The sequence below is a fragment of the Equus quagga genome, chromosome 13, assembly GCF_021613505.1.
Source record: "Equus quagga isolate Etosha38 chromosome 13, UCLA_HA_Equagga_1.0, whole genome shotgun sequence".
NCBI lineage: Eukaryota > Metazoa > Chordata > Mammalia > Perissodactyla > Equidae > Equus > Equus quagga.
The window spans coordinates 38349941-38360847 of record NC_060279.1 but is presented as its reverse complement, the minus strand read 5'-3'; the positions used below and the strand labels follow the sequence as shown (position 1 = coordinate 38360847).

Here is a 10907-nt window from a genome sequence, read left to right as displayed (position 1 = left end):
AACCAAACTCAGAAGGTTGCAAATCTTCTCATCCCTCCACCCCACCATCCCCAAACCTCAAACCCTAGGGATGGGGGTCAGATGAAGCACGTCATTTTATTTCACAAAGACTGTACAAAATTCCTTATAAAACATGGGATAGGTGCCACCTGGTTACCTCATTCTGCGCCCATCCAACTCAACTGTGAAGGGGCAGGTGAGGGTGGGAAGAGTGCAGGATGGAAAAGCATTATGTACAAGGCAGGAGTTGAAGCGATAGGTACAAGTTCTTTCATATTTACACTATTTCACATATTCACAGGTATATAGGGAGCCAGGAGGAAGGAGCAGGCTCCGGCTCTGTTCTCTTGTATAAAAAAGCACCAGTGTCCTGGACTGGACACCCACTGCTGTTAGAGATGCAGGGGGGCCCAGGGCCTGATCGTCACCGACTGATATCCCGACTGGAGTCCCACAACTTGGCGCTGGGTGGCTCAGCCCGAAGGCGGGCGAAGAAAGGATGCTGAAGGGCTTCACCCAAGGTCAGTCGCTTAGCAGGCTCATACTCTAGCATGCTTTCAATCAGATCGAAGAGCTGGTGGTGTTCCTCTGCCTCTGAGGTCAGATATCGCTGGTGATGGAGGGCAGGAAAAAGGTGAGGCAGGATGCCTTACAAACCCTACCTTCTTCTTCAAGGCCCTAGCTTTCAATCGTGGAGGATCAAGGCTCTACTTGCAACTATTATGAATGCTACCTTACCACGACCACACCGTGACCAACGTTTCTGATATTATAGCTCAACCTACCTTCCCACTAGCACAATTACTCCTTCATACTCTTTGAAAGTTCTTTCTACTTGTATATCCTTGTCAACTTCATGAATCTTCTTTAGCTCCTCATTAAAATGTAAGCTCTTCAAAGGTAGTTTATTCTTTTCTGTCTGACCTAAAGAATCCAGGACATTGCTTTGATCTCTGGTTGGCTGAGGAAAGACATGGCTGTCTAACCTCCTTCCCTCCACAAAATCACTTTTCTCTCTCTTCTATTAACAAAAGAAGTTTTCTTTCAGTTTTGACTCCCCTTGTTTCCTAACCCTCTGCTTGTGAAACGCATTCCAGGGGCAAAACACCTTCAGAAGGAGTGACCTCTGGGTGGTGGGCACTATTTATCCCCAGCTGGGCTCACCCGCAGTGGTTTGCAGTTTTCTCGAACGTAACGCCCAGCTGATGTGTTCTCATCCCAATCCAGGCGACCCCGATAAAAATATTTCTGCTTCCTAGAGGGGAAGGAGGAGTTGAGGAATCAGGAGGTTCCCCTTGTTGTGGGGTAATTCCCTTATTCCCTCATCTGAGAGTAGCTGGGGGAAGGGAAGGTGTCAAAGAAGAAAGAAAATAATGTGATAAAGGCCAATTTGTGGAAAGAAAAGGGTAAAGTCCCTCCCACTCAAGGTTCACCTTGTCTTTCGAATCATCCGGGAAGGGATAGGACCCAAGATCCTTTCCATCATGGCTAGATGCTCTCTGTTGTCATGGGTCTGAGAAACAAAGACAGAACTGAGCATGGGACTAGGAAGGGGATGCTGAGGACTAGCTGCCAGGAAGATAAGCAATGTGGAGAAGCAGGCAGGCACGTCCTGAGCAGACAACAATGAAATCAGGTACAAGAATGCCAGATGGTCACATAAGACAACCCACCACTTACTTGGAAGAGGGTGAAGCCAACATAGTACTCGAAGATGATGCAGCCTATGCTCCACACATCACAAGGCTGTGACCAGCCCAACTCTGGGTAGGAATGGGAGGGAAAAGGAATTTAGAGGCTTAGGAGAGGTCCCACCCTCACCACCATACCCCCTCACATACTTGGACAACCTTGTCCTCCCCCACCTTACCGAGGATGACCTCTGGTGCTCGGTAATGGCGAGTGGAAACAATGGTACTATGGTGTTCATGGTCAAAGGTGGCACTGCCAAAGTCTACCACCCGCACAGCTGTGCTCTTTACACTGCGCTCATCTCGCTTCTAGGAGCAAAGTAGGAAGAGAATGAACTTCTGCACCACACACTGAGATTCTACCACTATTTTCTAAAGTGCTTCTGAACCTTAAAAAAGCAATTCTGACCTCCTGCCTGCTCCCAAATATGCTGGAGAATCTCCTGCTTTACAGCCTCCCCCATACCCAGCAGAGTGCTTTAGCAGCTGGGAAGGAAGAGGATTAAGCAATAATTATGGCATAGCATGCAAGTCTCTATGTATCTGAAAACTATACCCAAGCGACTGGTGTACAGTTTTTCTGAAAATATCTAACAGGTATAGGAGGGGAAGGAGGGCTTCCTTAGCTGAGATCTCTAATATCTCCAGTTAGTCAAGGCAGCTGAGCTTTCTGTATAGAAAAAAGAAAGAAGACCAAACCAAGAACCTTAAAAGCATTTTCACTCTATTGGAAAGTTAACTGAGCTCTTTTTTCCCCGTTCTCTTCCAATTTAAGTCTTCTTAAATCTCTCCCTTTCAATCTATTCTGGTACTCTGGTTTTACTGAGTCGGAGCCAGAGTGGGAGAAAATGTGGAGAAAGTAGTAAAAGGGAGGACAGAAAGGGCTACGAGAAAGGCACAGCGGCACAGCTGCCTGCCCTCAGTGGCCAAGGGGTAGGCCTGTCCATCATACCTTCTCTAGGTTGTAGGTGAGCTCGTAGTCTGAATTCACAAACAGAATATTTTCAGGCTTGAGGTCCGTATGTGTCAGCTTGTTATCATGGAGGACTGCAGGGGAGAAGGCCAGGTCAGGGTTGGTCCAGGCAGCCAGGGCTAACTGGCACCAGCTGACCCCACGCTTCGTCACCTAGCACAAAGCTGGTGAGGAGGCAGGTCCAGAATCACTAGGCTGCTTTCCGTTCTACATCCAAATGAAATGCCTGGTCTAAAAAGCCCTGCGTTCACTAATGTAAGATACATGTATGTCGTTCTCCACTGAAGTAAAAGGATAGCTTGCTATGGGTTGTATTTTTGTACTGACTTTGACATATGTGTGTATCAGACATTCTGTGAAATCAACTCTGCGAAAGTGTACTGTGATGAAGACTCAAGAGGAATTATGTACTGGTCTGGATTCCCTAGTTGGCCCCTTGGCTGAACTAAATTCTCTGCTCCCACCTGCTGTGCTGGTAATGGAGAGCATCTCAGCTCAGACAAATGTCAACCTGTAGCTTGAAGAGTCCTTCTGTCTCTTTGTGCTTGCTACCTGACTTAGACTTTCCCAAGAAAGGGGAATGAAGAAAAAGAGAGGTAATTAAGTGCTTTGATTTCAAAAGCTTTCTCTTGCAGCTCCTGCTAGGTTGGATGCGGAGTAAAAGCAATCAGTGATGGTGAAGACATCAGTCAAGGAGTGAAGTCAGAAGAGGAGATGTCAACATGACAGTGAATAAAAGGACTGCAGATAATCGAGGTGACTGTTTAGGGGCTTCACCAGTGCACAGTTGAGACAGAAGAGGTCCAATGGAGGGAGGGGCTGCCCCAGAGTCCGCCTCGGCCCGCCCCACTCACACTTGACGGCCTGGCACAGCTGGAAGGCCATGTGGCGCACTTGGTGGATGGGGTAGGGCAGGTAGTTGTTGTCTTTCAGGAAATCGAAGGTGCTAAGGCCCAGAAGCTCAAAGGAGATACACATGTGGCCATGGTAGTCAAACCAGTCAAACATCTGGACACAGAGGCTGGGAAGAGAGATGGGGGAGGGGGATGTCTGATGAGCTCCCAATTGCCCACCACCCCTCCAACAAGGAGGACTGCATAGCTGTTGATTCCACATACTTGTGTAAAAACATGCCAGCTAGTATTAACAACAAAATTCAGTTCAGGTAAGGAATGGCCTTTCTGGCAGACCCAAGAAGAGAGGTATTATGTGCCAAGCTTCAAACCATTTTCCTGCAACATTTTAAATAGTTAAAAAAATTCCAATTTGTGAAGAGCTACTGAGTGCCAGGCTCTAGTGTGGACCCTCAATCATCAAAGTGTCACTCTTAAATCCCTACCCCAGCTCTCACTCCAGAAATTCACTCACCATCAGCAACCACTGGGTCCACTATACCTGTTGTCTTCTTTTGTCTTTGTTTAATGCTCTTATTCCGTATTTGGTTTATAAATGTGTGTGAACAGAAATGTTACATATAAATGGCTGTTTACATTAAATTACATATAAAAAACTCAATTAATTTTTTGATGAAAATGTTGATTCTCAGTCTCAGGGCCATTTCCAGGGTATATCCCCACAAAGGCCATCCTGGGCTGGGGTCAAACTGCAGAGCAATCTAACTGCCCTGAAAACAAGGGGAATGGATTAGAGAATGTCACACAGTCTCCCTTCCTGCCCTAATGTTCTACTGCTCTAAGATGATGAACCAAAAATGAATGAATGAGGAGGTCTAGGAATCTCCTGCCTGCCTAACCCAGGTCTGGAAGATTCTCCTGTGCAGGTGTGGAGCCTCTCAGACTCCCCCACACTCCTTTGCTTGCTTACTTCTTGTTGTCAGGGTCCTTCTCATTGATCTTCTCCAGCACGTTGATTTCAAGTCGAGCTGCTTCCTTGTACTTTTCCACATTCTTAATGATCTTTAGGGCAACTCGAGCGCCACCCCTGTAGGTTGGCAGAAAAGGCTTTTGCTGGGTTCTCAAGAACATCTCAAATTGAAAAGGGCTGTCTGGGGATTAAGAAATCCTACCTTTTGCTAATTAGCAAAAAAAACCTCCAGATAACCCTCACTACCTCTTCATGCCTAAGAGGTGTGGAGTAGAGAAGGGGCTGACAATTACCTGCGATGGTCGACACATTGTACAACTCGGCCAAAGGTCCCCTCTCCCAAGGTGCTTACAATTTCATCTGAAACGAAAAAGAGCAGGGTCGGGGAGAGGGAGGGAGAGAAGAAGGGGAATGAGCTGAGTTGGAAGAAGAAAGGGCACAGCAACCTGGGGTGAGATGAAGGAAGGGGGAACAGATACAGATGGTCACAGGGGAAGAAAACCCCTGTGTGATTCCCACCACCTTTAACCCAGGGGCCATGAGAGCTGGGAGTGGACAGCAGAGGTCAATTCTCAACAGCAACTCAAACCACCCAGATAAACAACACCACTGAGAAAAGGCAAAAGAGGCTGTGACTTGGGTTGGCTCGGGACGTTAGGATGGCTATGGGACCATTACAGGCTATAGGATTGTTACGATTTGGCTTGTACATCGCTCTTGTAGCCAGTCCCCGACGTGGTAGATGAGGTGGCCCTCAGCGTCGTCCTCTACACTCTTGGCTCTCCGGCTGCTGTGCTGCTGTCGGGGGGCGGGGGGGGTCGGAGCAAGCCAGGTGTCGGAGCGGGGGCCGGAGGGAGGCGGGGTGGGTGGTGGAGGGGTCACCGGTCACAGGCGCCCAGCCAGGGGGGACAGACGATGATGGGGGACAGTGGAAGGGAACACGTCAGATGCAGTAAGGCGGATTGGGGTGAGAAGAGAGAGCGGCGCATAATCCCAAGTCCCAAACCCAAAACAGGAACTGGGAGAGGCACGGGCAGAGCAGAGAAGTGGTGTCGTTGTGAATGTCACCCACAACCCCATGCTCTACACAATGCCCTTCCAGGCGGGCACAGATCTCCCCTTGCCCCCACCCAAGCCCACCTGCTGAGGGGGCCATGGAGCCCAGGGCTTGGGAGAGAAAGGCAGTTCACAAGCAAGGTCCCCATTAGAGTGGAGGCCTCTGGGGTGGAGGAGCTGCTCCCAACACAATAAGCCCAGCATGCCAGGGAGGGCACTGGGGTTCACGAATGCTCTGTGCCCGTCCATCTCCAAAGCAGATTCCAGGGCTCTCCAAGAGTTGGAGAGCTTCCAGGAGAGTAGACAGACTCAGTGCCCACCTCAGTGTTCATGCCCCAATGCTCAGCTGAGAACAAGGACGCCTCTCACTTACCAGGGTTCTAGAGGCCTGAAGGAGGGTGGGGAGAGGAAGGGCCTGGGCTGGCACTCACCGAAGATGAGCGGCTGAATGTCCGGCTGCGTCGCCTCCGCCGTCTGTGCTTCCTCCGGCTGCTGCGCTGGCTGCGGTAACTGCTGTTCTCCCGCTGATACTCGTAGGAATGCCGGTAGTCTGCATCATAGTAGGCTTCTCCCCGATCCCGGCTGTAGTCGTTGCGCCTGTAGCTGCCACAGTATCGCCGGTCATATGCCCTCCGGTCTGATGAACGGTCATCATAGCTGCTGTTGAACAACAAACACCCATTAGGTACATCTGTTCAGGCCACATTCCTTGCCACACCATGTGACAAGTCTTCCCTCAGTGAGGACAAGGAGTAATGCTAGAAAAACTGCTCTCAGACACTCATCAAGTTGCTCTGAGAGGACCAGAGAAATAACTAAGCACAGAGGAGGAACCCCACACCCGTGTGTCACCACAACCTCTGCAAAGAGATGTGCAAAACAACTCCCTCTAGGGCCTCCTCCTCCTCTCCAGTGATTCAGTCAAACAAAGAGCCATTTCTTTCTCGAGCCTTTCCCAACTGACATCCAGCTTTGCTCCCAACTATCCCTAGCCCATCCCTCCCACTGAACGTGCCCCTAAGTTATGAAAACCATGCAGACCTAACTTTGTCTTATTAGCTCATTAGCTCCCTCTGGCCCCAAGTCTTTTGCACTTGTTTTCCCTTTGCCTGGGACACTTCTTTGTGCTTCAGACAAGCTTAGATGTCATATTCCCTGGAAAGCTTTCCCTAAAGTACAAGTGGCTTATTTTGATATCCATCTGGAACATCCTCTTCACCCAGCTGCTTAGCATGTAACCACTAAATCTTTGCTAAACAAATGAATGAGTGAGTGACCCTGAGTATGAATTTCCCTTCCTGAGGCCTCACCTCCGGGAACGGACATGGTAGCTGTCTTCCCGCCGGCGCCGTCGTGTCCGGTCACTGCTACTTGACCAGGAGCGGCTTCTTCGTCTCTTATGCTTTCGGCTCCGATAGTGTTCATGGTAACTCCCCCGGCTGCCTCGCTCTGAGGAGTGGTACCTTCGGGGATGAGGCATCTGCAAGGGAAGGAAAAACAGAAATAGTGGGAAAAGCTGAGTTTTCACAAGTCCCCTCCAAGGACTGGCTGCTCCAGAGATGCTAAGCTGCTTTCTGCTTTCATTTATTTTTAAATTTTTTTTTAAAAAACTCAGAAAGTCTCATTTTTTTTGTTTTTAAAGATTTTATTTTTTCCTTTTTCTCCCCAAAGCCCCCTGGTACATAGTTGTATATTCTTCGTTGTGGGTCCTTCTAGTTGTGGCATGTGGGACGCTGCCTCAATGTGGTTTGATGACCAGTGCCATGTCCGCGCCCAGGATTCGAACCAACGAAACAGTGGGCCGCCTGCAGTGGAGCGCGAGAACTTAACCACTCGGCCACGGGGCCAGCCCCTCTGCTTTTATTTCTACCTCTTTTTACCACCCACAACGTCCTTCGTCTTCCTCTCTGCTTACAATTCCTGCTCAATGGACTACCTATCCAGGGTGAGTGAACCTACTCACTCTGGCAACAAACTCTGGGAAGCCTCCCTCTTGCCCCCAATCGCTAATTAACCCCCCCGACTCAGCTCACTGCTCTACTCTGACTTTCCTCAAACATGGCTCCAGGAAGACCTTCAGGTCTGGGTCACAGCTCATTACAGGTGAGACTGTGCAAGTGATGGAGACTGCTGGGATCTAAAATAGACTGTGCCATGTTGAGTTCTTCACAACGCAACAAAATAAAGCTTTAGTATACACTATTATGATACATGTTATCAGTCACTGAGTGTATATTATCTCCTCAACTAGACCATCTAGGTCCCGAGGGCAGGAATCCAGTTTACCAGGTCTCTACATATAGCAGTGAAGACCAAATATAAGCAAAGCAAGTTCCAGGGATCTGGGTCTGGCCCTTCCAACTAACTTAATCATCCCTCACATCTCTGGCCAAATCCCCCTGGAGAGATTTTAATACAGCAGGCCCCAAGCTGCAGTCAGCTGCCCATCTGGCCTCTCCTCTCTTGTGCTTAGGAAGTACAGAATAACTGGTTTTTAATTAATGTCAGAACTATGTGGCTAAAAGCTGGCCACTTTCCAGTTATTGAATGGCATGGTGCACAAATCCTTTCTTCCCTTCAAAGAAAGAATCAAGAGAGAAATCACTGTCACAATCCAGGAAGATGAGAATAGGAGGACAGAATAAAATGAAACGGGGCCAGGGACAGACGTCTTGGTGAAGGCTGGTGAGAGGAGAAGGTGTGGAAAAGGCTTAATGACTCCCACATCTGGCTCCCATTCTGAGCTACTTCTTCCCAACCTCCTCAAACTGAGGAGGAGGGTGACATTTGATTCATTCCTGACCTAACAGCACACTAAGGAACCAAGGAAACGTAAGTACAAGATTCTCCCAGGTAATCTAACCTTGTCAAGCATAACCACATAAATGTCACCATATACATACTGCCACGGAAGTTCCTCACAGGCCTCTCCCCAATCCAAACCATCTCCAGCCTACATCCTTTCTCAACTTCCAAATCTTCTTTTCTCTTTCTCACTCAGAAAACCCAGAACTAACTCCTAGAGTCAAACTCTTGCCATAACCTCCAGGTGACACGGTGGTGTCTTCCCTCTCTCCAGCCTTAGTCCAACTTTGACATTCTGCTCTCTCTCATCTCTGGAGACACTCCTATCCCTACTCCATCACCCCTTCTCCTACTCCGATCCCTCCCAAGTTACCTATAGGTCTTCCGGACACATCTAAGGCAGGCCGATCTTCCACCTTATCTCCCCACTCCTCACCTCTGCTGCTTCACAGGTCTCAACCCTCCTCCTTTCCTAATCTCGCCCCAGTCCTTTGCCCCCAATCCAATCCTATCCCCGCCCGCCCCGCGGTCGCCATCTTTCCGCGCGGCCCCGCGGCCCGCCAGGCTGCGCGCTCACCGTTCTGGCGGCGAGGCCCGTGCGCTTGTCCCACAGGAAGTCCGTGATGGCGGCGGCACTGCGGCCGGAGTCCCGGCACCCCCGCGGCGACGAAGTGCGACTCCACCCCCTCAACCCGAGACCCTGGGACCTCCCGCCTCGTTCCCGGGCTCCGCTCCAGTCCCGCCCGCCCCGGCTCCGTCCCCGCCCCCAGGATCCGCTTGGCGCCACTCGCACCGCCCCCGCCCGGGGCCCGATCCCAGCTCGGTCTCCGGCTCTGGCCTCTCCGATCCGCCGCCGCCACCGTGAGCGAGCACGTACGTGCGCACGCACGTCCTGCGTCGCTTCCCAGCTACCCCCTGGGCTCCGCCTCCAGGGCCGCGCACGCCACCGCCGCGTTGCGTAGCTCGCGGGCGTCCTCGGGTGTGAGCGGAGGAGGTGCTGGGGGCGGAAGTTCATGAGGGTGGAGAGGCCGCCGCCGGGGCTCGCCAGGCCCTCTACGCCCCGCCTTGAGTCGTTCCCTATCGGTGAACTTTTTACCTTTTTCGTGGACTTCTGTGGCTTACTGAGTTAGGTTTGAAAATGTAAAAGAAAGTGGTGTCATTTATGGAGTGTCGCCGCTCCGCAAACCTTTTGAGGCTTGGCGCTGAGGTCTGACTCTCCTGCATAGCCTGTAAATGTCTAGTCCTTAAAACGGTTTGGCTGCCTAACCGCACCAAAGAGGGCCTTCCACCCTTTGTCCTGAACAAAAGCTATGCACATGTGGAGTCGGGGGCATAGCCATGGGGGGAAGATCTGGGAAATGGAGGGATGGAGATTCAAGTGCCAAAAAGGGGAAATCACTTGAGAACTGTATGTTATGTACTTACACGTGATATATGAGATGTGTAAGATGCTGAATTGGAAAAAAGGAGAGGAAAGAGAAGGAGACCTTCAGACAAACTGGGCAGAGTTAGAGACGCCATAGAAAGAATCGAGAAATAAAAAGGGAAATGAAAAAATAACCTGAGGCTAACTTTATTAAAGTCAGGGAATATCAGAAGGGAGCTGGGATGGAGGATAGTCAGATGGAGATTAGATCAGTTGGCTAGAAATTATTTAGGAGAAGTTCCCTAAAGTAGACGAGGAAGGGTAATGAAGGGGTTGAGTGGAAAGAGTGGAGAGTTCACTTCTTCCTCCATGAACACTTTCGCAGGTCAGTGATTCATTCAACAAGCATTTACTGAATGTCCACTATGTGTCCAGCATTGAGCCAGGCGCACAGCTCCTATTCTTCAGAACTTCACAGTCTAATGGGAGAGAAAGAACTGTAACCAAATAGTGGCAGTCTATGTTAAAAGCTGTCATAAACAGTAGTGCCCTGGGCGCTGTAAGAAAGCTCTAGACTAGATCATAGCTGGGAAGAGGAGAGTTGGAAAGGCGTTTTTAGGTTTCCTAGAGGAGATGACATCTGAACCAACTGCTGGAAAGTGAATTGGAGGAGAATAATACCACGCAGAGAAAATATGTGCAAAGGACTGGAGACAAGGCAGAACAAAGCATTTCAGCATGATTGGAGTCCTGGCTTTCAAGAGAGAGACTATCAGAAGAGAGACTGTTGAAACTAGGTCCAAATTTTGCAAGACCTTGTACGTCATTCTAAGGGGCTTAAATGTAATCCTATAGAGGATGGGGAAGTTTAAATGACAGTAAGCAAGTGATTTAGTTACATTCAGATTTTAGGAAGGTAACTCTGGCAGACTATGGAAATAGAATTGACCTGGGAGAGTTTAGAGACCCTTTTAGAGGTTTCTGAAATAATCTAGGTGAAAAAATGCTGAGGGCTTGAAATAAGGCAGTGGCAATAAGAAACGGAGATGAGGGGTAACTGAGATATTTAGGAACTTACAGCACTTAACATCACATAGCACTATAGTTTACCTGTTCTGTCTGTTTGCAGGCACAGACAAGCAGTGGCTTTATGGCTAGGAGTTTTGTATTCATCTTTGTATCCTCAGCGTCC

General features: G+C 49.5%; 1 protein-coding gene across 4 annotated transcripts; it reads right to left on the bottom strand.

The window, feature by feature from the left end:
- Positions 1-77: 77 nt before the first annotated feature.
- Positions 78-9194, bottom strand: CLK2 (CDC like kinase 2). 4 transcript variants are annotated; one of them, XM_046683247.1, is made up of 13 exons: positions 8927-9194; positions 6855-7024; positions 5976-6204; positions 5199-5286; positions 4782-4848; positions 4489-4605; positions 3519-3685; positions 2644-2738; positions 1871-2000; positions 1681-1763; positions 1434-1513; positions 1165-1255; positions 78-610 (listed from the first exon to the last, which is right to left on the bottom strand). In XM_046683247.1, the coding sequence occupies exons 2-13, from the start codon at positions 7022-7024 to the stop codon at positions 425-427; spliced, it is 1503 nt and encodes a 500-aa protein (XP_046539203.1). In that variant the 5' UTR covers positions 8927-9194; the 3' UTR covers positions 78-424. The 4 variants fall into 4 exon arrangements, with proteins under 4 accessions (XP_046539203.1, XP_046539204.1, XP_046539206.1 ...); XM_046683248.1 differs by having other exon boundaries at positions 5199-5283; XM_046683250.1 differs by having other exon boundaries at positions 5976-6201.
- Positions 9195-10907: the final 1713 nt, after the last annotated feature.

Excerpts from the sequence above, each read along its gene's own strand:
- CLK2 (XM_046683247.1), bottom strand. The coding sequence starts at position 7,024 with ATGCCTCATCCCCGAAGGTACCACTCCTCAGAGCGAGGCAGCCGGGGG. Across the intron at positions 2,739-3,518 it reads GCTGTGCCAGGCCGTCAAGT|TCCTCCATGATAACAAGCTG; the intron begins GTGAGTGGGGCG and ends TCTCCCCTGCAG. Across the intron at positions 1,764-1,870 it reads AGCACCAGAGGTCATCCTCG|AGTTGGGCTGGTCACAGCCT; the intron begins GTAAGGTGGGGG and ends ATTCCTACCCAG.